The sequence below is a fragment of the Strix uralensis genome, chromosome 8 (assembly GCF_047716275.1).
Source record: "Strix uralensis isolate ZFMK-TIS-50842 chromosome 8, bStrUra1, whole genome shotgun sequence".
Lineage (NCBI taxonomy): Eukaryota > Metazoa > Chordata > Aves > Strigiformes > Strigidae > Strix > Strix uralensis.
This window is the reverse complement of record NC_133979.1, coordinates 16,645,487-16,672,223: the sequence shown is the minus strand read 5'-3', so window position 1 is coordinate 16,672,223 and position 26,737 is coordinate 16,645,487. Positions and strand designations below refer to the sequence as shown.

The window sequence follows — 26,737 nt, the reverse complement described above, 5'->3', positions numbered from 1 at the left end:
TAATAATTTCTCCATTCCTTGACTCTGAAGCATTATGTGGGATTGACCAATGCAGTCTCTGAGTCCTAAGTAGTAATTTTTATAGGGGTAAAAAAAGACTTTTTTTTACAGGTTAAAAGAGGAGATTTTTCCATTTATTTAGATAATTGTTACATAGAAATAATTCCATTCTATCTCAATTTTTAAATGTTCTTTTTTTAAAATTTTTTTTTCCCCAATTGCTGATATGGATAGAGGTGATGCTTTCCTTATTTTTCAGTTGAAGTTGCTTGAATTTGATATAGCATGAATTCTCTTAATGCCATTTACAGTTTTACTCTGAAGTTTTGTTTCAGAACAGGTCTGGAACTATAATTTGCCTGCACCTGAGTAAGCCTTTGACACAGTAGAGCTGTGCCATTTGTGTCCGTTGAGGATCCAGATCAGTATTTCTTGTGGAATCTAGCACAGAAAAACAGTAGCTGTTTTTCACTCACCCATGGTTTGCTACAAGAACAGTTTTGAGATATTAGAGCTTTTCTGTTTTGATTTGCTGCTTTTTCATTTTTAGTACATTTTCCCAATAAGTCCTTGGGTTGATCTTAGAAGTAATGATAATAATAAAGCATGAAAAATGTAGGCAGAAGGGAGACTTTGGTTTTGAAAGTTATAACCACTCAGTGTAAGCTGTATTTTTTTTCTCTTTTCAAAATGAAATGCTTAGATCTTCAACACTAATGCCATTATTCTAGAGAGGTGCTTTCAGTGTTAGATGTAGCGTACTTATTAAGTACGTCTGGAGAATGGTAGGAAAAATTAAATTACCTATCAGGTTTTGTTTGGTGGGAATTTGGCCTTTCCATTAGTTACGAGAGTGGCTGTTTGATACTTCAATAGCTTGCTGTAATAAGGAACTGATAGTTTTCTGATAGTTTCCTGACTTAGTCACCTCAACTTAGGCACCAGAAATAAATTACAGGTTTTCTGAGGCACTTTAAAATAATTCAGAAGCCCTACCTTAAGCAATGAGGAATGTTACGTGTATAATAGGGTAATCAAATGTGCCTGTAAAATAGCATGTGTTGCTGGCAGTGGGTATGACAGTGATACATGTGCCCAAGCACATGTAAACAATGTTAAGCAGGGTCAGACAAGCATTTTCACTGTGCTGAATCACTGCAGGTGTTTGGCAGGGGCTGTGTTGTAAGTGTTTAAGATAGTTTGAGTCCCCTCTTCCCTTGGGGCAGCCTTGTGTAGGGGTACGGTCTGTCAGCACCAGCCTGATCGACCGAGGGGACAGTGGCAATTGCCCAATGGACACCTGGCTGGATGGGCTCGGAGGCAGGGGTCTGGGTTCACGAAGCACTGTGGGCTTCTTGTGTCTCTCCCATTGTGTCTCTTTGGTCATGAAAAGGCTTCATCCTTTCATGCAGCCACATTGCTGAGCAAAGTAAAAATGTGGCTTTACTAGTCAAGCTGAACAAATAGCTGATGGAAGCAGTCACTTAGGATGTCAAGTCACTTCAACTCTGATGGCGTTGTCTTTCAAAAGCTATTTTTTTTCTCTATTACTCATACTGCTAAAGCTTCCAGAAAGCCCAAGGTAAATGTAGTAAAGATACTATATCATAGAACAACCCGGGCTGGAAAGGACCTCAGAGGATCATCTGGTCTATGCTTTGGTGGGAAACAGAGCCTGGATGAGATTACCTAGCACCCTGTCCAGTCACATCTTGAAAAATTCCAGTGATGGGGACTCTACCATGTTCCTGGGGATGTTGTTCCAGTGGTTGAGTGTTCTCACTCTAAAAAATAAATAAATTTTATATATATATATATATATATAAACAAACACATACATGAATATAACCTGCATCATAAAACTGACCATCCCCTTGCTGCCCTGAAGTCACTTACGTGACAGGTGCCTCTGATATTTCATCTCCTCCTACCATCCTTCTGTAGGGGTATTTTTAAAGTTTAACTGCTGAGATGGGATGTGTGGTGGTAGAGCAAGCAGGGACGGGGACAGTGAGGAGCCTGTTTGCAGCACAACCTTGTAACTTATTAAAAGGATTGAGGCGCAGCTCAGTTCCCTGGGCACCCTTATGAGAAAGCTGTATCAGATGGGTAAGCTGGGGAGTGAAGTGTTACCAGACTCTGCTACAGCTCCTTTTGCAGCTTGTTCAGAGCTGTGTCATGTACACTTTTTAAAATTGTGTGCATACCTCAGCACATTGCTGGCTTTAGTGGAACAACATGTGGCTCAATGCTGATGGGAATACCATCCTGCATAATACTCCACTGTTAGTTTCTTCCAGCCACATACTTCATTTTAACTGTTTGGTGCTGAACACAGCGAGAAGTTGGATACAAAAGTCAGAGTGTTAGATTGACTCTTCAGTTTTAATGAGCTTGGGTGAAGTTTAATTTGCTGGCCTGCTTTTCCAAGCCTGTGCCAGAGACTTTTGACAGAAGGGAAGATTAATGTTTGTGGGCTGCAGTATGGCACTGATTGCTATAGAGCACTCCAGGCCAGCCCACCAGTGGGACCGTGCTGTGATTTGCAGTACAAGGGGAGGCTTTGTCTGCTTTTATCAAACACCACATTTCTAACTAGCTGCTTGCCAGAAAAGCACAGCAGGCGTGCTAGAAATAGCCCTTCCCCTGTGAGGGAGCTACTTCCATGAGATTCAGGGCTAAGTGAATTTTCCTCTGTCATTCTGGAAAACAGATTCTATGCGTTATTCTTCATAACTGAAACTTTCTAAAGATACTCTTTTAAGCAGCTATCTGCAAAAGTTATTAAAGCCAAACTTCTGTTGGGACTGGGACTAGAACTATTCTTTGTAGGGTTTTTTTGAGGGGGAAAAACAAAACCACAACAAATCATTTTGGTCAAAGGCCAGATTGCGTGATTTAACGGTTTAAGCTAAGTGAAGTATAAAAAGTAAGTTATAGTTAAATGGTGAAAATTTCAACAGGGAACTTGTAAAAATCACTAGCTGTATGGTGATTTGGACTTGAAGTGATTAGAATTAAAGCAGTAAACCTTTGAGAAATCTGTAAGAGAAACTTCTGTAAAGTGTGATTTGCTGAGTATCTTGTGAAAACAATGCTTCTTTCTTTCTTTTTATATGCTGTAAACAAACTCTCCCTTTCCCTGACTAGCAAGGGGGGATGACAGATGAATATAGGTGTTTGAGTCTCTGTGAGCTGCTTGGGCTAATTGCACCACACAGGGTTAGTGTGCTTGGGGGCTCCATAGTACCCTAGTCTGCACAGGCAAGGCTACATGAGTCCTGTTAGGAGCTGCTAAAATTTGCAAAGTGATGAGTGAATGGGGTGGTTATTGCTAGCAAGAACCACTATTGGTTTCTCTAAGGGATAGAAAAGTGACTCTTAAGTGAAAGTACTCATGTAATTTTATTAATATCTATCATTCTGGCCTCAGTTCCCCTCTTGTGAGCTTCATTAACTTGTGTAAATTCATTGCCTTTCTTACAGTCATTATGGCCTCATGCTAGTGAAAGTGAGGGAAAACTTGAGCTATAACTTGGTATTTGGATTTCCTCAAGTATTGGAGCATGAGGTGAACTGCAGGTTCCTGACTGCAGTATTGGCTTATGTCTGATTTTGTGATCGTGTTCCTTAATCAGTTGTCTTTTACTGCTAAATTAAGGGAATCTTTTTTACTTTTTCCCTCTTGAGCATCAGTGCCTGCTGTTGCAATTTTTTTTTTTTTTTGGTACCTTGAAAGGTGGGTGATTTCCCACAAGGACGTCACTTGGGAACTGTGTAACTTTAAGGCCTGTCATGGGATGGTTGTGCCAGGAAAGGTGGAAAGTTGCTGGCAGGAATGAGACAGTGCAGGATGCAGCTTTTGAAAGGAGTAAATCCTCATTGTGTTCCTCCTCCTCCATCCTGCAGTGGAAAGGAGGAGCTGAGAGAAATGGAAGAAAAGGTGTGAGATGCTGTTTGTGTCTACACAGGAGGGATTTAGGGCTCTTTGGGTAATAGAGGGACATGTACAAGAGCAGAGCCGTATTCTTTACTAGGTGAGTGTCTTACCTCTAGACCTAAGAGGAGTGAGCAGCGCTGATGTCTTGGCTACATAGTTAACAGCTGTGTAAGCAAGGGTGCATTTGCCATAGTCCAGTATTTTCCCATTTAAGACTGGTTTTGTTGCACCTGTGCCCCAGGAATGCAGCCATGTCTGCTTGTATGGGGGATACTGCACAAATGGATCAAGCTGAATGCAGCGGGTGAGATAGCTCGTTTGTTTATATGTAGTTTCTGGCCCTTTCATCTCCATAAAGCAGAACAAATCTGGCTTTTGACCATGAACAGCCAAATTTGGCTGAACAAGTCATCAGAGCACAGCTTTCTGAATGCTCGTGAACATCTGACTGATGAATGAATGATGGTTGTCTGAATGAATTGCGTTTATCAGGTTATGACAAATCAACATGTTTCCCCTAGTTCAAGATTTATTTTTTCATTGCTGCAAACTGCAGTGACTGAGCAGTTTGAAAATGATTATTCCTTTTCTTTTCTTCTAAAGGGTCTGGAGTTGTATTTGCACACAAGGCTGATATACCCTCAACAGAGGTTTCTCCTCCGAGTCCCAGTCCTCTGAAAAAAAGCGGATCAATCAACTGGCCTTTCCCTGATAGAATTAAATCTCCCAGGACCGTGAGGAAGCTTTCCATGAAAATGAAAAAGCTGCCAGAGCTGAGTAGGAAGTTGAGTGTCAAGGGAGCTTCAAGCCATACTAGTTCAGATAATCCTCCTTCCCTGCCAAAAGGTAGCTGCCGGGATACAAGCCATACAGTGTCTTTGCCATCTTCTGGAAACTCAACCACAGCTGCCAGCAGAAATGTGATAAGTCGTTACCATCTTGACAGCAGCGTGTCGTCGCAACACACCTACAAAAAGAAAAGCTCGAGGAACTCCAAATCCTTCAGCAAAGGTGGTTACCTCAGTGATGGAGACTCTCCTGAACTTATAACAAAATCAGGTAAACATGGGCATGAAACCAAGTGTGGGAAGGGAAAGGAGAGCCTTCCAAGTAACAATGGTAAAACTGAAATAGATATTGATGCCTTCAGACACTACAACTTTTCTGATCAACCCAAGTGCTCTCAGTACATCTCTGGACTCATGAGCATTCACTTTTATGGTGCTGAAGACTTAAAACCACCAAGAATAGACTCAAAAGATGTCTTTTGTGCAATACAGGTTGACTCAGTAAACAAAGCAAGAACAGCCCTACTTACATGTAGGACAACATTTCTAGATATGGACCACACGTTCAACATAGAAATTGAAAACGCTCAGCACTTAAAGCTGGTGGTGTTCAGCTGGGAACCCACCCCACGGAAAAATCGGGTGTGTTGTCATGGAACTGTGGCTCTTCCCACTCTCTTCCGAGTGACAAAGACGCATCAGCTGGCTGTCAAACTGGAACCGAGGGGGCTTATTTATGTCAAACTGTCGCTCATGGAGCAGTGGGAGAACTCTCTCGATGGCCTTGATGCAGATCGGGAGCCAGTGATGTTTGGGGTAGATGCTCGAAAAGTTGTAGAGAAGGAAAATGCGGGCTTGATGGTACCACTTCTGATGCAGAAATGCATTCTGGAGATTGAAAAGAGAGGCTGTCAGGTACTGTGAATATTTTATTCTGCTTTGTTAATATTTCTGTGTCAGGATAGCTGTTGCAGAGGGTGAGCAGTCAGTGGGAAAGGGGAAATCTAATACCTTTACATGTCAACTTTTTTTTGCTTTGCTGCTCCTGTTTAGCAAACACTAGTCATTGTAATGTGGGACGAGTAACAGGACTGTCTGAAATCAGTGCTTCTAACTTGGCCTTTGAATAGGAGATGTACGCTTGCTCACAGGAGATGCTCACAGTAGTGCTTTAGGACTAGGGACAGTGAAATGAGCCTGCAGCCCCCAGCATGTAGTCACCCTCAAACAGCAGAGCTGAGAAGAGAGCTTGAAAATACTTGATTCCTGAGACAAGAATCACTCCATAAGGACATGTATCTAAATGCAAAAATGAGTATAATGTTCCCGCCTACCCAAACCCGAGGCATTGTGTGCAGTGACACAATGTGATGACAACGGGTCTTTTGACAAAGCTCTACTTGCATGTGTGCAGTCTCAAGCCAACATGCCAGAGATTTGTCTCTGCCATCACTTTGTACACAGCAGTAAGATGAGGAGGAGACCCTGAGGGGCTGAATTAGTTGTTTCCCCATGCCACTGCTCCTCGCCTTTCTTCAGGTGGTTTTCAAAATTAGGACAGGAGATGAATGCTGTAAAGCAGCAGTGCCTAGTGTCTTCATCCTAATACATTTTATTGGTTGATGTAACCTAACAGACAAAAATATGTATGAGAAATGAGGTATGGAAACAAATCGCCAGTTATGGATATTAGACAAGAAGTCTGTTAGGAAGGACTATGCACAGTGTTAAGGTTGGATGTTCCCCATGGCAATTAATTTGAAACTGGTGGGAGGATTCTTGCATGCTGTTCCACAGCATGTGAGTCCTTGGTTTCTTTTACACCTGTTCTTGCTCAGGTGAAATTGAGAAGTAATCACACCTCCCACTGTTACTATTTTAAATTGCTGACAGGTTGGATGTAATTCCAGGTGTTGTGAAATTAACTCTGCTATTTATAACCTAGGTCATAAAATATAGACAGAAATTGTATTTCTGTGTAATTACTTTGCTGGAAGTCACTACTAATATCAACTGAGTGATTCTTATTGTGAATACTTCTCCTAATGTTATGCAAATCAGTGGAAAAGAGAAGTTTTATTCTTTCCAATGTATGTGTCCCATGGTTTCAGCATTTTATTTTGGGCTTATTAGCACCTAGTCATGCAAATGATATTGGGTAATCAAGGCAACACTGGTAATGAAGCGATTGGGATCTGAATTGTCTGAATGTACCTGATGCTTTTGAGCATGAAATCTAATTTGTGTATTTGCACAGGGAGAACCAAAAATGCAAAATATACTGTTAACTTCTTGTTTTAACCACGTGCTTGTCTGACATTTTTGACTTTCCTATAGATTGCAGACTACTGTCATGGCATGTTATCTCCACCTGAATTTCAGATGTGGCATTAGAAAACTTTGAAAGTTTAAAAGAAATTGTCTTAGGCAAATAGACCGTAATTAGTCTTGGGAACAAGGGAGTACAAATTCCTTTCCCATTTACTTAAAGAGGAATTAACATATGGACAAACAAATAATTCTTGTTTGCAAACATAGATTTGCATGGTCCAAGTCAGGTTTTTGGGTTTGGTTTTTTTTTTTTTTTTTGTCTTTTGAATCCGTGGTAGTTTTGGACTAACCATTTACTGCTCAGTACAGCTGCCTATAAGGTTCATTACAATAAAATGAATATGTTTAAGATGTAGTTCCTTAAAATCATAGGAGTGCTTTGTATAAATGATGCTGATGAAAATGAGAAGTGGTGATAAAATGCAAAATTCAAGTGCATGAAAGCACATGATTTAACTAATAATTCAGTCCAAGAGTGGTATGGGTTTTGTTCCTATCGCCTTGAGCATGTTAACCCTTGTTTTGCATAAAACTTTTCATAAAATTTGAAACCCATGGAAGTAAGCATCTTGTAGTCTTTAAAACGCCATGTTATAGGTGTAATAATGGAGTATTCATAATTTTCTTGAAACTCTGGTTATTGGTATAAAATAACTTAAATTTTGTTTACTATATAACTTAATCTTGTAGGAAAGATTTTTTTTTTTTTAAATGGTCTACAGCATTTCTTATTTTTAGTAGGTAGTTGTATGACTGCTGTTTCTGCTAATGATTAATAACGGTATTTTGGTATACTGTAATTTTGTATACATAAAGCTCAAAACGCTTTTTCTCCTCATTTCTTTCTGCTGAAGTTCCAGTTCTATTTGCTATAATTAAACAATTATACTAGGAAAAATAATGGTGATCTCAATAAGTAGGATGAGAAGAAAACAGATGTTTCATCTGTGTTTCTTTGTTTCCTGAGTTTGCGTAAAAGCCAAGCATTAAATGATTCCAATTTAAAACTCATGTTCTGTCAACAAAATACTGCTCAGCATGTTCAGGGTTGCAGGAAACATTAGCGTTACTCACTTGCTACCTAACAGTCCCAACTGCGTCTCTTGTGAAATGTTTGATACCGTATGTGACCATTTGATGTTAAGCATTTGCACTGAGTTTCCTTAACATACATTTCCAAACAGTTGGTTTTGTTGCACTTATGAGGCAACACATGATGTCAGTTATTAGTCCCCTCTGCAGGAAAATGACTGATGTGGGGCTGTTGTTTTTGCTTCTAGGTGGTAGGCCTGTATCGGTTATGTGGCTCAGCAGCGGTTAAGAAAGAGCTTCGAGAGGCGTTTGAGAGGGACAGCAAGGCTGTTACTCTCTGTGAAAGCCAGTACCCAGATATTAATGTCATAACAGGTAATACGTTTGCTTGCTTTTCTTTTAATGTGGAATTGTGCCATGTTCCCAACATACCATTTAGAAGGTGAAATTGTGATCTGAACTAGTTTTCTGTTGTCCTTTAACAAGCTGTTTACTGCTGCTTTATATTGCTAAAGGTTAGGTGGGAATGGGTGCAGTAACCCTGGGGATGTCTAAATATGAAGCAGCAGTGATTTGGAAGGAGAAAGGTATGGACAGAGCTGCTTTCAGTAACTTCCACCAGTTATAGAGGGAAGAGGAGGCCTGAAAGGACCCAGTTAAACCTCTGCTGTTCTTTTTTGTTGGAGCAGATCTTGAAACACTTAGTTGTGATCAGGCACATCCGCTGTGCTGGATGTTCTACCGCATGTGATCCAAGGGCCATCTCGATCAGCCTGTGGTCCTCCCTCTATACTGGAAATTGCAACATTTTTGGAAACGCTTCCTATCATCTTGTGCAGGCTAGTTAGAGCTGCAGGAAAGTGCCTTCATTTGATCATTACTTCTGTTAAAAAGTAATTAAATAGCAGCTTTCTCCTGCTCGCTGGAGTTGGCCCTCTACTTGCTGTCACACAGTAAGCTCCTGGCAAACATGGGAGGGACTGGGAGTACAGGAGCAAGGAGGTCTTAGGAAGCCTGTCTGCATCTGCATCAGCTCTTCACGTGTGTCTTCACAGGAGTTGCATTGCAGAACTGAAGTTGTTGACTATTTTTACTTTGCTTAGAAGTGGAACAGTTTTATAACTATTGATACTTGTTATGTAAGCCAAAGTTGATCTAATTTCAGGCATCACCAACTAAACCAATTGCTCCAGTAAATTAGACGGGAGCATTCATTTCCTACATATCCAGGGGATGGAAAATATAACAACAGTAGTCAGGGTATAAATTTTCTGTGCCAAAGCCCTTCCTGTAACATCCAACATCCAGCTGTATGGGACAGTTCTACCCTGTTTGCTGGTTTATTTCATTTCAGTGTATTGGGAATGAGTTTTGTTCATTACACTTTATAATTATGCAAAGTGGCATCAGAAGATACTTAGTGACATTTACTGGATTAAATAAACATTTGGTTGAGAATGTGCAGCTAGTTGGTTCGCCTATGTGCCTTGGCTTGTTTTGCTGTTGAGTTCAGTGTTGCTCACAAGCAGCGTTCTCAGCAGCAGGAACTTGTGTTTGTGTTTCACTCTGATGGGATACACTCTTTATAAAGAGGAGATGTACAGTAAAAGTAAATAGTATAAAAGATCTTTTAAACTGGATAATTTTCTTCTCTTTACAAATAAATTAATGAGAAAAAGTGATGATAACTTCTCAGATCAGATTGTTCCATGAAATTATTGAAGTCCTGTTTTCGTCCTGATTTTTATAAATCAACTCAGAAGGGGCAAAAAACCCCTCTTGCTTTCTGCCAAACAGCAGAAACCATCTGATAATTGCAGTCAAATAAGCAGATAATAAGCAGACAAATGGTAAACTGCTATTTGGTTAATGTAAACGTTTGGCTAATGGAATAATAAAAATGACATTGCAATCCCATGCTGCAAGTAATCGTTATGATAAAACAGTATTCGCAGAAACAATTCGGGAGTATCATGGGAAAGGGTATAGAAACTTAATTCTCATCCATATACAAAAGAACCTGTTAACATTTTGTAAGCGTTTTGATTTTTCCCCAAGTACGTTGCACACTCAGAACCAGCCAGAACTGGATGAAACCAAAGTCTGAACCGCAGGAGAGCTTGGTACTGATGCAAAGCCCTGGAAAGGCAGTGGCACAGTCTGACTGATCTTTCCATCATGAGTTTATGATGTGGTGGTTAAATACAAAAGTGTACTTCAGTTTTTCAGTATACATTGCTGCAAGCCTCATTGGTGATGGGGAACTCTGGTGACTGTGCAGGTCCTGCTGGCCCTTTTTTTGGTTGTACTGCTGAAGGATAATTTTTTACATCTGGAATTTGTATTGTAAGAGTGAAAAGACTACAGCCTTGGTGCCTGTCTTGTGGGAAGACCACTGGGTATGCTTTTGTATATATGTTATATTGCAAGAGTTTACTTACACACTGCTTTCCTTACAAGGAAAAGATAGTTTTAAGGAATGACATTTAAAAAAAAAAATTCTTTTCCCTGGTACCCCTGCAGCTGTGCTGTATGGTTGCCTATAGTTTCTGCGTTAGTGTTTTGTTGAAAGGACTGAGTGCAGGGGTCCTGTGTGAGTTGGGGGAAAGCAGGGAGGGAAGGGGTGTTTACACCCATAACTTCTGCTAACCAAAGTGTAGCCCACTCACTAATTGCTGTAAACAGTGTGGTCTGGATTGAAAGGGGAACCTGCAATTTTTGCTGACAGACCTGAGGTACCTACCATGCTTAGTGCTAGGAATAAAAGAGCCCACAAAACGTCTCTTGCATGTGCTTAGGAAGCTGGGTTGAGGGGGAATGTTTCCCCTGATGTTTTACAGCTGTATTTGCAATGCTGAGGCTGATGCACATGATTCATGCATTTATCAGCCAAAACATGTGTTCCATAAAATATGAATCCTCAGCATAAATCTTGGCTGATTTGAAGAGAGGTGCTGTGTTGTGTCCTTTTTGAATTTGAGTAGCACTCCTTTTCAAAAAGATTAAAAAGGTGGGTTTTCTTTGACAGCTCTCCAAAGACTAAAGAATGAACATTTAATGATTAAATATTGACTGAGAAATGCTCTTGGGATTGGCACAGGCTTACACACAAGTGTGCTCATGGCTCAGACTGAAGTGTGCAGCCAGTTTTCAGAACTGACCAGTAGTCATGTTGTTGCATCGTCTCTGTTCACATCCACGTGAATTCATATCTCTGCATAAAGCATGCAATACTGTTAACAGTTCAGTGCGTCAGAAAAATGAGGAATTAATGAAGTGGATGGCAATTTCTGCTCACTGTCTAAATTTGTTGTGTGTGGTTGTGTCAAGGGGAATGTGCTAGTGGGCTAGCAGCAGCGGGAAGCATAGATTCGTGGAAAAAAAAAATAACAGCAGCCTCTTACAGGGCTAATTTAGCTGACTGAATAGCAAAAGGATTTAGAAAGGTCAAGGGGCATTCATGGCTCCCAAACTATCCTGTTATTCAGGGCTAAACAGGAGAAAGTCCTTTGGCAGGTGGTAGTCCTATGACTGTGGATGCTCTTACAGGAATTCCTACTAAATGATTGTTAATAGACAGTTGTGAGTGTTTCAACAGTATAAGCTGATTTGATTATGACATACCATTTTCTACTGTAAACTGATTCTGATTTCAGCCTCCCCCTCCCAAAAAAGCACAGCTGAAACAAAGATCCTGATAAAAGTCAGCATCTCTTGCTAGTGTTTTGCTTATGGAAAAAGGAAAATACCCCAACCCATGTTGTACAGAACCAGCCTCTGCCACATTTGTCTCATAAATATTTTAGTCAGCTAATTCATGCATGAAACACAGGCCTTTAAAATCCAGGGACGAAATAAAATTTGATAGGGAGGGAGGGATATGAGTAAGTTATTAAACAAAAACTAGCCACTTAAGTGGAGCAGTAACAAAAGTGGCATATTCTTTTTAAAACAAACAAAAACCACCAGAAGGAATATATTTTCTGGAAAATATGTGGATGGTTGTTTGCATATTTTATATTCCTGGTGAGATGTTTCCATTTTAAGCACAGAGTGAGCTGTCAGACGTGGTGTGGTGGTCTGCAGAGACCGGAGTTTTGCCTGGCTGCCCTACGCCTTATGCTGCGGAGAGAGATGGCAGCTCCAGGGGGTGATGCCACTTCAGTTAGCGCTGCTTGTGCAGTATGGCTTCAGTAGCTGCATTACTGCTAGGTGCAGTATTCTTTTTCAAATACAAATATTTATACAGGTAGAACTTTTACTTGCCTTCTGAATGTGAACATGGCTATGAAGGGGAAAATGTTAACTTTCATTCCCTGTATTTTTTTTAGAAACGACCTCATAACAAAGCCTACTGTTATACAGTTCAGTTTACAGCTAGGTTATAAAGACTGAGTTTATAAAAACTGTTGTTTTGTTAAATAGCGTAGTGTGATGGTATTTGCTGTGATTTGGGATTTTACAAGGCTGTGAGGAGTGCATACTGAAAAATCTTCTACCTTTCCAACTTTGCCTTTTTAGAGCACAGGCTGCTTTGTTAATTACAGTACCTGCTTTCAAAAAGAGTTTTTTAACCCACCATTTCTTCTTTAAGTATTTAAATTCAATTGCTGTCTAGCTAAAATGGGTAGATCTTTGTGGCACAGAATGCGTTTTTTAAGGAAGATAAAAGCTGCTGGGAGGCAGGCTTGTTTCCTTCCAAGTTTTCTGTATCAGTTGTACTGGATATGTTGGTCCTGGATAGCATCCTCTTTCCAGGGGCTGCTGTTAGATGTCTTAATGTTTTGGTTTTTTTAAATTATAATTCTTACAGTCACTGAAACACCACTGCAACTGAAGTATCAGCCAGCCTCTAAAGCCAGTTTACAAGAATGCAAATGCTCAATTCTTTTGTTTGCATCTGTTGAAGGAACAGGGGTTAGTGAGGCACTTGCCTGGTTGTTGCATTCTCTAGGAACAGCCTCTCCTCTAGCATTCCCAGCTTCTGAAACAGGGCAGTATGTCTCTGCAACTGGGAGAGCTCAGTGCGTGGGTATTTTAGCCAGTGTCTCCTGTGGATGTGAATTACATTAGTCACAGCAGAAGCGAGCGGTGTGCTGGGGATACAGAGTACCCAGAGGCAGGGGGGAGTTGACGTTTTCCGCTTGAGGACATCTGTGTGGTTTGTGCTTTGGTAGGTGAGAAGAAGCTGTGTACTTCACCAAATGTGCCACTGGAATGTTTGCTCATAATTTTATAGCTGAAAATAAACTGAAAAGGAAAATTAACTGCTGGTCGAATATAAAGGAGGAGGTGTCATTAAGCTGAAGACTTTGGTGTTTGTAGGAGCTCCCTTCCTTGGGCAGGAGGTGGACTGCTAAGAGCCTTGCCTCTCCCTCGCCCTGATCAGAAGGGGGACCTGGAGGGATGTTCGCCCTGAGCCCGGTGTACCCACTCCTGCACACGCAGCAGCCCCCGCACGCACCTCTCTTCTCTGGAGGCAGTGCATCTTCCTACCCTGGTTTCATTCCTTAGTTTGCGATGAGCTGCCTTGTGTGGGCTTGGAGATGCTGCCAGAACTGCAGGGACAGGGGTGCTGGTGCCCCCGGCCTCGTGGGGACGTTGCAGAGATACCTGCTGCCTCTTAGCTGGCCCTCTGGGGAGCCCTCGCGTACCCACGGTTCACTGTGCCCTTTTGCTGCCGTCTTCCCATCCCTTGCTCCCAACTGCAAGATTTGTCACTGACACGGAGGATTTTCTCATGGGACAGGTGAAGCTGATGTGCTTTAGTGCTCCCCAAAATCACTGGAAAGTGATTCTGCAGCTTGTTAAAGACAACTGTTCTTGCGTCTCTTGTGAAGGTGTCCTGAAGGATTACCTGCGAGAGCTACCCTCCCCCCTGATAACCAAGCAGCTCTACGAAGCAGTGTTGGATGCCATGGTGAAAAGTCCCTTGAAAATGACAGCAAGTGGTTGTGAGAATGACCCGAGTGACTCTGAGCACACAGCAGCTCTTCTGGATTGCCTGCCAGACGTTGAGAAGGTGAGTGATGTTAGCAGGTTCAAGTAAATTGCATGCTTCAGAAAATAAAGGAACGTTTTCATGCTGCATATAAAATATGTCAAAATGTGCACACCTGTTTCCTGACTTAATGGTCTACTTGGATTTTTGATGCTTCATGTCTCTGAAAATATTTCCATGCTGTGGTTAATCGGAGAGTCTGCATTGCTGGATTTATTCTAGTTTGCATTTTATATTGTCTCTGTGAAACTGAATGAAAAGCTGTGATCACTACTTCTAATCGAAGATTATTCCCATATGGTGTCCTGCTCCATTTCTCTGAAACTCTCTGATCTGTGTGTTGTAATTACATAGGCAAATGCATTCTGCTTTCCTAAGCATGTGCAATAAAGCCTGTGCTTCCCGTACCGTGTAGTGTAATAGTGCTGTGTGTCGTTACCTGCTGAATTCGCCTCTGTAGAAAATCACAGTTAGCCCATGGGAGAGAGTGAGCGAGTGGCCTGCACAGTACCTGGAAGTTACCTTGAGGGCTGCTTTATTTGCTAATGTACCTGGATCATCTCTACTGCTTCTGCAGCTTCTCTCACCTCTCTCATGTCCCCTTTCCACTGTGAGAAAACTCATCCATGTAGAACTGAGATCAGGTAAAAAACAAACTGAATTTTACCAGAAAGTCTATTTTAACTGGTCTGCTCTGTGATAGTCTAATACAGCCTTTCTAATTCAGCACTTAGATGTTCCATTGGTGGGTGTTGGTAAAAAAAACATAGCTATCAGCCTTGATCTTAGCCTTCTAGAGTGGTGATGTTAGGATGTCAACACTATCTTCGTGTAGTGTTTTATTTCCTGAGAAGTATTTTGTTCTTTTAGGCTACCCTGAAGATGCTGTTGGATCACCTGAAACTGGTGGCTTCATACCATGAAGTAAATAAGATGACGTGCCAGAATTTAGCTGTATGTTTTGGGCCTGTGTTACTGAGCCAGAGGCAGGAAACCACCAACCATAACAACAGAGTCTTCACAGACTCAGAAGAGCTTGCTAGTGCCCTGGACTTCAAAAAACACATAGAGGTTCTTCACTATTTACTCCAGCTGTGGCCAGGTACTGTTTCATGAATCTAATCAATGGAAAATATCAAACCTTGCTGTATGTTTTTACTGTGTGACAGTGTACGTTAATTCACAGGATGACTGAGCAGCATCAGAATTCTTAAAACAGGAGGTACTATGGCATCACCTATTAATCTAAAGAAATCATGACAATTTTATAATCTACTCTTTGTATTCGGTCACTTTGTTTAATGGAAAGTTTGTTGGTTTTAATTGCTTTCTTACCAGATGGCAGACTTTGAGTATAACGTAAGAAATGATGAAGAGTGCTTTATGAGAGTAAAAACACATGAAAAAATAAACCCAGTGACAGTAAGGTTTCCACATCTGAATTAGGGTGTTTGGGGATCTCTTTTTTTGGGAGGGGTGGGGTGGGGGGGGGGGTGGTGTTTGGTTTTATTTGTTTGTTTTGTTTTTTTCCTTCTGTTCTCCTGCTTTGACTATTCGGGTTTATCTGTGCATGGAATTCATTAGTTATTTGGTCTCCGAGATACCTGAAGGATTACTTTATTTCTGCTCTTGTAATTTGCCCGAGTTGGGAACATCCTTACAGTAAGAGCTGTGCAACTTCTGATTGATATCGCAAAGCTTCGCATAAGGAAAAACGTTTTTAAAATAAAACACAACAAAAACCCCAAACCAACCAAACAACCCAAACCAAAACACCCTAAGTACCTTTTAGCTCCCAATTCAAGACTTAGGAGGCCATATGCTTTTGCACAATTTGGGGTCAATTCTCAATAAGAAGGGAGGTGTAATTCTAATTTTCCTAATAAACTACCAAAGTAGATGTGAAGGTAACTATTTTTGCTAAGATCTGCCTTTCAAATGGGAAATGATTGCACAGTGTTCACGTTCCCGCTGGTATTCAGAGAGGTGTAAGCCAGTGGAAATAGTCAGGATGATATCTGGAGCCCTGGGTTTAAGCCTGTGGTGAATTCCTGTGCCTTGCTGCTGCTGAACCGCAGCCTTCCCTTGCACAAGCAATGCCCAAAGTCAGGGGCGGACAAAGGTTATTGCAGCTTTTCAGTTAAACAGGGAGAGTTGGAGAGTAATACTGTGAAACAACTTAACCTTGGATCTGATGGGTTTAGTTTGTTTTCAGATAGTCTTTGGCCCAGCAGTTGTTGAAAGCTATCTAACCCTGCAGAAGGCGGGTCTGTTGTGCTATATCTTCCTTTTTCACAGTGGTCTGGCTAACTGTGGAGAGCTGATCTGCTTGGTAACCTGAATAATTTAATATCCATTTCTCAGATTTGAGAAGTGTAAACCCTTTAGTTCTTGAGGCTAAGAGAAGATTCACCTCATCTACACAGCTTCTTAATTGTTCCCTTTTAGAACACAATAATTGCTCTTGGGAAGCTGCTGAATTTCTGCACCATTTGAAACATGAAATGGAATTACAGTTAATCTAAATTAATAATATGTCTGATTGGGTTTGTTTTTAAATTTATTTTATTTTTTACTTGAAGAGGAGGTCTGCTTTTTGTAGGAGACTTGAGGTCACCTGGAAAGCATAGAGGGTCACAAAGGGCCTGACTTGGCAATACTGAATTACAGATGCTGTGACTGCGTTTGAGTCAGCTCTGTGTTCAGTATACAGAATATTCCCCAACTCATTTAAAGAGTGTTTGGCAAAAGGCGCTTCTTTTTTCCTGACACCTCCCTCCAGTGCAAACATTATAAAGAGAAATTGTAATTCCTAGTTAGGTGGTTCTTGAAGCATTTTATTTTGGAGGGTTCAGGAAAGGCTCCTGACATGGAAGCATGGTTTGGCAAAGATCTGTATGTGGCAGATTCTATACAATAATTTTTAAGAAAAAAAAAGTGTCTGGATTTGTTGTCTATTCCTAGACACGAGGTATAAATGAATATGTACTAGCCCACAAAGTGCAGGATAGGAACATGAATATGTAGCCTTACATAGTTTGATTATGAGCTAATAAGATGTATGATTTTGCTGTCAGTTAAAGGGGTTTTTATGATTACCAGAAAAATATAGGAATCTACATGGTATTGTTATTACACAGGTCATCTTAAACAGTCACTGCTCTACTTAGCCAATAGTACTTGTTAAGTTTTTATCTAGAGATTTATTTTAAATTTGTAAGATGGGTTCTTTTGGGGGTCTTTTTTGTTTTGTTTTAATTAGAAAGAATTTTCAGGGAAGCGTTAATCCTTTCTTGGGTAAAACTATGAAGTATCAGGACAAGTGAAGGAATGCAAAAGCAGAGACTGTAAGCTCACTTGACCAGCACAGTGTAACTGCCCCGTTTGTGAATAGCCCACTGAGGCCTTTCAAGTGCTTGAAGGTTTCTTGTGGTATATCCGATACTGATTAGTATAAGGAATATTCTGGGCGAGACAGTGATTTCAGCCATTGTGGGCTCCTTCATTCCTCTTACCAACGGTTTCCACCCAGGGAGTATCACTAGGCTCCTTCGTACTGCCACAAACCTTGTTGGCAAGAGCCACTGTGCATCAAGGCGTGTTGCTGATGTGTGGGCTACAGTGGCCAGTGAGCCCCTGTGCCTGCCTTTGTCCCTTAGCCATGGGAAAGATACGTTTGGGAAAAACGTCAATGTAGACAACTAACATACTGGAGGGAAAAAAACCCAACAAGTATAGCCTCAGTTGTGTTGTCTAATACCCTCCCTCTCCACTCCCCGCTAAGTCTGATTTATAAAACTTGGCTTGCATTAGCCATTGCTAGCCACTCTGCCCTGATTTTCAGCTGAGCGGGTGAGTTGCTTTCCAGTAGCTCAGGTACAGGTGCTGAAAGGATGTTGCTGGCTGGGCAGCTTGAAGAGCTGCTTGTGGGCAATGTAAATAGCAGTGCTTTTTAAATTTTTTCCATACTCTGCTGACCTGATGGCAGCTATGCCCTGGAGTCGCCTCCTGTGACAGCCAAACCCGTGGCTGTAACAAGTACACGCTGACCACGCTGTGGGTCAGTGCTGCTGGGAAGCTGCCAGCTGTTGGCTCTGCTTGCTGCAGCCTCACGGAAACCTCTGCCTGAAAATAAGAGCAAAAGGAGACCTATGGTGCAGCTTCATGATGGGCTTGAGGTGATTGAGGACACTTCTGCTCCCTTGTCAGCTGCAGATGGGCAACCCCAAAGCTGCTGACTACCAAAATTGAAAAGAAGCTTTCAGTCAGGTCAGTGAGCCCGTGCAGGAGAGATGTGAAACATGGGTGGAGGAAGAGGGAGACCAAGAGCTGTTTGGGCAGCAAATACTGTGCAGGAGCTAATCGTGAAACCTTGGGGATGACTTATGACATGGCTGCTGTGGGAAACAAACGCAGGTAGGTGAATCTCTGCCCATAGGAGTGTGCATTGCTGCAAAAAGGGCAGGAGTAGGGTAAGCAGCAGAGTTTTTCTTCACCTTGAAGAGCAAGCCACATGCTATCCCTTTGCTTGCAAGAACTGCAGGACATTGTGCTAAAAGGGAGGTAAAACACGAGTGCAGAGACATGAGCAGGTGAACACCAGACAGTGTAAACAGTACAGTTGGACCTGACAGAAGGATCGCGGTCTGGTCCCTTATATTTAATCTTCTGTAGATTGAGACAGCTTGATAATCAACATGTTGTGCAATACTTCAATTTCCGTATTTTTCCAACTGAAAACAAACAGTCCTTGTTCAGTTAGACCTTGTAATACTGGCAAGTTATTGTTAACCCATGGCCCTTCCTCTTAATGGAGCATAATTGAAACAGAAGGGCTTTTGTTATAGCACGAGGGCGGGGGGGAAAGCAGCGATAGTTATTGCATGTTACTGTGCAAAACGTAAAGTAAGACTAAATTCCCCTGGAGAGACCGGTAATGCAGACCCGGAAAGGGAAGCACTGGGCACATCTCAGGACTGAGCCTTTCTGCTTGTGTGTGTAACGAGGAGTGGGTGAGATTGTGAACTGCAGGGGTTTGTGTGTGCTGTGTTTGCAACAGTGAATGGAAATAGAAAGTCTCTGCTGCTTTTTACAAGAGGTAATGGTCTGTATAAAACCAAAAGTAGTTTTGCAGCTCAGATGCTTAATAGGCACAGGTTGGTAAAAATATTTGTGCTGTTTACCATAGGAAGCCGGTAACAGTGGAGGAGACTGTTAGTAACTTATGCTGTATAATCGTGAGCTCAGGTAACATTGCCATCAAACCTGTTTGAGTGTATGTCTGACATGGGGTTGTGGCTGCTTAGAAAAATTAATGCAAATGAGCTTCTTTAATAGCACAGAACATGAGGGCAAAAGAGAAGTGGAAGAGTTCAACTCTTAGTGCATCTTCAGCTTCTCTAGGTGTTTCTCGGTGGTATTTTTGTTGTGTTTTAACCTCTTTTGCTGTGCCTGCTTTCTGTTACTCCTTTAGCCTGGACGAAGCGTGTGAGCTGAGCTGTTTGCTTTTCTTTGACCCAGAGCTGGATGGTGATTAACTCACGCAGTGAATTTAATCAATGCTCTGGGAGATTCTACTTTTAGATAGACTTCTCCATTGCAATTTGAATCTGGCATGAATCTTCAAAACTGAGCTTTTACAGTAGTTTTTCTAATTATTTCGTACCAAACAGTGGCAGGAAACGTAGTAGTGGAATGTATTGGCTGTAAGCTTGCATGTATTCATGCATGCTGTTAGTGTGTGACATCGAGGGAGGACAGTGGGCATCTGTCATGGACTTTTCTTGTTGCAGCATGGATTCAGTCCTGACTGGTTTAACCTCTCCTCTTTTCTAGTACATCACTCGCCTGCCAAAGAACCAGCACATCTGAATGCATTTCCCGAGCACCCATCCTCCCTGAATTACCTGAGACCCAAGAGGCAGAGACCTCAGATGCTGAATCTGAGCGGTACTGAGATGTCTGGGGTACTTAGACCAAGGCCAGCAGGTCTAGACAGCCCATCGAGCAACCGCTACGCTGGAGACTGGAGTAGTTGTGGGGAGAACTACTTCTTAAACCCAAAAGACTGCCTGAGCGAAGCAGACTATGATGATGTCCCTTCGGAAGATACGGAGAGCGGGGATGACAGCAGCAAAGCCGAGGAGTCGGATGCCCCGGTAAGACCCCCGCAGCCTCTCCCCAGGGAGCACACGTTTCAGAGCTATTTGACAATGCAAGCGATAGACTCCGTGGTGGATCACAGAGCAAACCTCAAAGACCTGCAAGAAAGTATTGATACTCTGATAGGAAACCTGGAAAGGGAGCTCAACAAAAACAAACTAAATATGAGTTACTAAATCCTGTCCTGCACGATGCCGCCTCCTTGTGCCTCCATGCCCCTCATCGGGCTTCCCACAGCCATGTGAGGAGTGACAGTGCCCCTGAACGTCCTGCGTTAACAAATTTTAAGCCATTCCGTTATGTTTTCACTCTTTCATTAGAAGAAGGTGTTGGCCTGATTTGGGTGTTAGAGACAAGCTTAGAGACTGTGAGGTGATTCCACATAGTGGCATTTCTCCCTAAAAACACTATGCACTTAGATGGTCTGGGAAATACCTGGTAGAAGATTAAGCAACATCTCTGCTGTCAGTGGCAGTAGAACTCCTCATTCCTGAAATCCTGTCTCTGGTACAGATGTTCCTCTCGGAAGAGGATTAGCGCTGCTTGGCCTGAGTTTTGCAGCATGGACTTCAGATAGACTTGTTTTACTATATATGCAATGGCTGCTATGAAAAATGCTTTATATATATATATAATATTTATATATAAAGTTTTAATTGTACAAATATTAATGTATCCCTGTATTAACACTTTACAGTAATTATTTAAACAAGCAAAAATTAAATATTTTTCTAACCTTGTTTGTATATATCTATGTATAAATGTGCATGTGTCTCCTTTGGAAAGGAGAGGGGGTCTCAGAATTATGGAATGGACCCTTTTTTAGGAAGACATGTTCGGTGATGCCAGGATAAGTTACCCCTTGGGTAACACAGCGTTTGATTTATGCACAGAAACATGGCCAGAGAGAAGGCAGTGTGAATGATTAATATAAATGACCTTGTGTGTTGCAGGGGCATCGGTTCGGAGGTGTTGACTATTAACTCTTTCTCACCATCCCCCCATCTTTCTATCTTTTATCTTTTTTTTGCCTCCCCCCATGTTTTTTCATATATAAAGGAGGTCTGGAAGGTATTTACTTCTCAAAAAATACTTCTGGTCCTTGTAAACTGCTACTTTATTCTTGATGTTTCAATACTTCTTCTCTCTCCAGAGTTTCATGTATTTTCATTGAAGTACCTTTGTCTGTCTGCTAGTAGTTAGATGTGTTTGAGCCCTCTCTGAAGGGCTGTGGCTCTGGAGATGCAAGACTCAAATTCTGCAGGAAGGCAGTTACATCTTTGAGTCTTTTAGTTAAATTAATCTCCCAAACATGGAAACCTGAGTTGTTACATGGCGTTGAATGGGTTGAGTGACATTATTCCTGGGGAGTTTGGGTGGGATTGCAGTTCACTGTGACTCTTAGATTCAGCTATCGCCATCCTCTCAAATCTTATCATTAGTAATTTATGGTGAGTAATTAGAAATTTTGTGTTCAAGACAGACATTTTTGATCTGGTTTAAAACAGTTACCAAATTGCATACAGATGTTTTGATAGTCCCTCTAACCAAAAGGAGATACAGAGTCATTCCTTGTCTTTCACAGGTCACCCCAAGTGAGGAAGGGGGGATTGGGTGGGTGGGGTCAAAAGGTTTATGTGTTTTGAGAGGTCAAACACTGAGTTGCTGTCAGCTGGCTGGGTAGAAGTTAATTCTCTTCATCTTTTTGGTACAATGTTGGCATCTCACCGTGGCTTTCCATTCACCCTGTGGGTAAGTGCTTTTCTGCTAACCTGTACTTCCTTATATTGCTTAGTTGAAGAGTTATTTATTTACACTAGCAAGGAATTAAGAATTGCTATGGCAAACTTCACCTCTCTCTTCTAAGGAATTATTTTAGCATGATTTCAAATGGTTTATTCAATCTCATTAATTTATTTTTTATAAGTGTTAAAAGATGCAAAACAATTATTGCAATATAATGATAATGTATGAAAATGTAAATTTAACCTGAAGCATTTATCAATAAATCGATGTATTTTTTTAAACTTTTATACCTACAGAATGTGCATACTTTTTAAACTATAAATTTAAATTCTAAATAAAATTTGAATTAAGAACAACATTTGACTAAGCCTAGTTAGTGATTATTTAAGCCTGTCTAAGATGATGCCATCCATTTGCACTGGCTACACATGTGAATTAATTCCATAAAGACATTTAGCTTTTCAGAAGATGTTTTGTTCTGTTGTAGTTTCTAGATTGACCCCACATTTTGGTTACATAATTTAAAAAAAAAACCAAACAACTAAATACTACTCAATTTAAATCCAAAAGGAATAATTTTATAAGGAAGTTGTCAAACCGGTGTTGTGGCAGCATTTCTTCTTCTGTTGCAGGATGCTGATGCTTTAAACATAGCCTGGCTTCTGCACTGGGTGTGTAGATGTATTGGCACTAGATGAAAGATGTTTGCATTTGAAGTTATTTGATAAATGAAATACTAAGTTTTCATTGTTTATTGTAATCTAGATGTAAGTGAGCACCTTTTGAATAAGTGTAAGGTTTTGCTACAGGAGGGTTCTGTAACTCAGTGCAGCAGTGCACTGCTCTGTCAACTTTATTTTAACCTTACAATGGGAAATTAATGACTTCATAAACTATTAATGTTAATCTAATTAGTAAAAATATAGTAAAGTTTTAGTATTATTCAAATGAAACATTTGCTGTTAATCTAGTTATAACAACATGTAGAACACGTTTTGTATTTTAGAAATCCTCTTTTAAAGAGACATTTCCCAAGTGGTTTTTTTGTTATATGTTGTCCCTTATATATATATTCTTATATGTATTATTATATTTCATGTTATTATTTATATAGTCTGGTCAAGCTGCCTACTTATGATTGTTACAGATTCTTAAGGAACAGGATTAGTGTGGGAATTACCCTAATCTAGAAACACTAAATTGGGAGATTAAAACAGCCTGCTTATATCAAAGAAGTAATGAACATTTTTTTTTTTTTTTATATAAAAAGAGCAGCCTCAGGCTGTGTGTGGTTTGTAGGGTAGAGCTCTTGTCAACCCTGTGGGTACAGCCAGGAACAACTTCTACCATACTAACCTTTGATGTTGTCTGCTTGGTGTAACTCAGTTTGACACTGGGAGCAGCTCCTGTTCTGCAGGGGCTCTTACTAGTGCTAGAAGAGGTTAAATGCAGAGGGCAAAGCCTGCAGTTGAGTTCAGAGAGCAGATGTCCTTGGAGTGTGTGGACTTCCTTCAGGTGGGACCTCCACTTCCCAGGTAAAGAAAATGAATGCAGATGCTCTTACAGAAACAGTTACAGGACTTGTACCAAAATCACGTACAAATTGTTATACCCAGTGATGGCCATGTGCTGAGCTGGGCAGCAGCTAAGAACTGTAATTTGTAGTCCGCCAGGAAAAGTAGAAGAGAATCTATAGGTCTGTGCAAACTCTGCTGACAAGTGTTAAGGATATGATGCACTTGGGTGGGTGCAGGAGTGGACTAGACCCATTTGTAGAGTTTTAATCCATTGCCATTTGTTTAAACAGGACTGTCCAGATGCTGCCTGGGCTGTGTGGCTGATCCAGCTGACACTGAATCACTTCTCCCCCTTTTTCAGCTTCTCGAAGTGGCGTATTAGAGGAGCGTGCAAGAGATGGGTAGGGATGGTGTGGGATGTGGAGTAGAGGGGGTGACAGCATGACCTTGGGCTGGCTTAGGCCGCTGGGGACCTACGCCCTCAGAAACTTCAGAGCTTTAGATCTGTCTTTTCCAAATGCTTAACGTATGTGCACGTTTATTAATGCACCAGGCAAGAAATGTAGCTGCAGCTATTCAGATGGGTTCTAAAAATAGAGGGAAACAGCCCCAACAGAAGTAGATACTCAGGGTTTTTACAGAATAAATCTATAAATCTGATAAGCCAGAGACACATCTGCTATTTCTGCTTCCAGATCTTAACCCCTTATCTTCCTTCCCATCCCAAGGTATAGAGTTTTCTTAACAGTAAAAATGTATTTTGATATAAGAAGTTTTTATCTCAAACTCTGCAGCTAGCAACAGTTGGAGGATGGTTATTTGCGGTGGGGGAAGGACTGGTGTTACACTTCAGTGTAACTATGATACGTTTGTTTTAAAATATCATCCTACACAATGAATTAACTGTTTTATTTCTGTTTGACTTTTTTAGAGCCATGCAGGAAACCCTATATTTTGTCTTAACAAAATCTGCTAGGCAAAATTAGCCTGTGGGACAGTTCGCCATGAGATAATGCAATGCCAACCCTGCAGGTATCTGAACGTCTAGGATTGTGTTAGAGAGGATAACAGAGCATGATGGGATGTATAATCTCATGTGTCTGGTGTTATTTGGGAACAGGAACAAGGAAGAAAATGGCTCTCAGGAAAGCTATTGCCTTTCAGTTGGGGGATTCCTGCAGCTCCCCAGATTGCTCTGAGGAGGGAGGGGGGCTGATCAGCAGAGCCCTGATCTGCTGCCTCTTTGTCCTCCCTGCTAGGAAAACCCAGCTGAAATCCAGCTGTCTTCTAGAATACTTTCTTCATCAAAACTCTCAAGAGTGCCTCTGTGGTGGGGAACAAGGCTCATGTTGAGACCGCCGCCTCTTCTGGGTTGTAGTGACAGAGCTACAGCGAAGGGGGTGGTTGGACTTGCCAGGTAAGCCACGACGTATGGTTGATTTTAATATATATGTAGTTCGTAGCCCTGTTTTGATCAAAAATCTGTGGAAGATGATCTGAGGTGGTGTTCTAACGAAGTCCAGGCCTGATAAGAGAGCGGAGCTTTTTAATTAGTTCGTTATGGGATGTTTACGTATCTGCATGGAACAGGTTGTTAGTTAAATATTGATTTAGCAGAGAAGCTGTGTTCTCTTCCTGTTTGAGCTCTGACTGCAAACTGTGCTGCAGGTGGTAGGGATGTGCTTGTTGAATTTTCCCTGGTTTTAATTTAGAGGTAGTTTGGTATGAGGGGCAAGGAATATTACTACAGCGTTTAAACTTCAAACTAACAAACAAAAACCTGATTTTCAAACCAGGTCTTATCTAGTGGCACCAAACATCTCTTAAATCTGACTAAAGTTCAATCAAAGTGGTAAAAGTATGCAATGGGGTGATCCTGGCTGTAGAAAGTTGAAGGGCGTTTTTAACAATGCCTAAAACCAATCTGCAATGTTTATTTAGGGACATAGGAGGCTCACGCTGCTCCTGTTTCGTATCTGGCTACACTCTGACGAAGCAGAGCACTGGGGTTGGCTATTGCTTGTCAGCGGAAGATCCTCTCTGCAAATCCCCCGTGTGTCAGTCGCCTTTTGTGCTTTAGTGTCTACCGTGACCATATGGACATTTGTTTGACAGGAGTCTGTGACCCTCAAACAGTTTGGTGAGTCATGGAAAGAGTGAACTCACCCGTATAGAGTTTAATCTGTCCTCCTCTGATAGATTTAATTTCTGCTTGACAAGCTGTGCTCAGTTACATGGTGTCTGACCTGGCTATTGAAACCAAGCAACAAGCAGAACACCGCTTACGAAAGAGTCCTTTCTGTGGATGGAGGATGAACATTAATATTCATGAGTTGTTGAACTCATTTACATTGGTAAATATTAAAACTTCTGTATAACACTATTCAATCTCTCTCAAGAATGATTGTCTTCTGGTAGAAATGTACACACTCAACAGCCACAGTGTGCTTGGTAAAAGCTGTTTGTTCTAAATAATGCTGATTTCTTCAAGGGAACAACATATTTTAATGGATTTGGTTTTCTGTTTGTAAGCATTTGCCAGGCTTAAGTAACAATCATTTTCTAATCTGATGATGGCACGTAAAACTGGTTCAGCCTGCAAAGTTTGAAGGGTTTATGAATAGTGTGGTCAGTTCTATGCTTTTGGTTCAGCAGCCCCTAAAATTTGTTTAGTAATTTATATGGTCCTCCCTTAGCATATTGATGTATGGATTCAGCAGAGGTGCAAGGGGGACCCCTATCATTTAAGTGCAGTAAGTAATAAATAGAAGACTATAGCATGGTGAATATTTGTTGTGGCTGCATTTAAGGGAACAGAACTGGGTTGCTCTTGTTGAGGGAGCACTGGTGTTGACTGTTCCCTGCATAAGCAGTAGCATTGCCTTTTGAGTGTTGTGGCACTCTTCTTGGGATAAATCCTCTTGTAGCAGTGATGGCCACCTCTCTTCCCTGCTGTAATCCAGGTGACTGCACATGCTATTTGGGGAAGCCGTTGCTTGTGGAAGTTGTAGTGGGTAAAGCTAGCTAATGATGAAATCATCTTTAGTGTAAAAAATACCTTCATTCCTATGAGCTTTGTTCCTTCATGAGCTGCAATGGCTCACTGATGTACAAGAGCAATTCAGAATCTGTTTTTGATCTTTAAATCCCTTAGGTGACAGTGGGTCCTTTGCATGAGGAATTATTCCTTCCATCTCCTGTCTTACTGTGATTGTTGTGG

At 41.3% G+C, this 26,737-nt stretch overlaps 1 protein-coding gene across 2 annotated transcripts in view; it reads left to right on the top strand.

Moving 5' to 3' along the window:
* SYDE2 (synapse defective Rho GTPase homolog 2) overlaps positions 1-22,358 on the top strand; it is a 31,367-nt gene extending 9,009 nt beyond the window's left edge. Inside the window, exons 3-8 of one of the 2 annotated variants that reach the window (XM_074876423.1) lie at positions 4,544-5,643; positions 8,340-8,466; positions 13,932-14,113; positions 14,963-15,194; positions 19,281-19,339; positions 19,928-20,067. In XM_074876423.1, the coding sequence (XP_074732524.1) occupies positions 4,544-5,643; positions 8,340-8,466; positions 13,932-14,113; positions 14,963-15,194; positions 19,281-19,291 (1,652 nt within the window). In that variant the 3' untranslated portion in view covers positions 19,292-19,339; positions 19,928-20,067. Of the gene's footprint in view, positions 1-4,543; positions 5,644-8,339; positions 8,467-13,931; positions 14,114-14,962; positions 15,195-19,280; positions 19,340-19,927 lie in introns of both variants that reach the window. The other variant, XM_074876422.1, reaches the window with a different exon arrangement.
* The last annotated feature ends 4,379 nt before the right edge of the window (positions 22,359-26,737 follow it).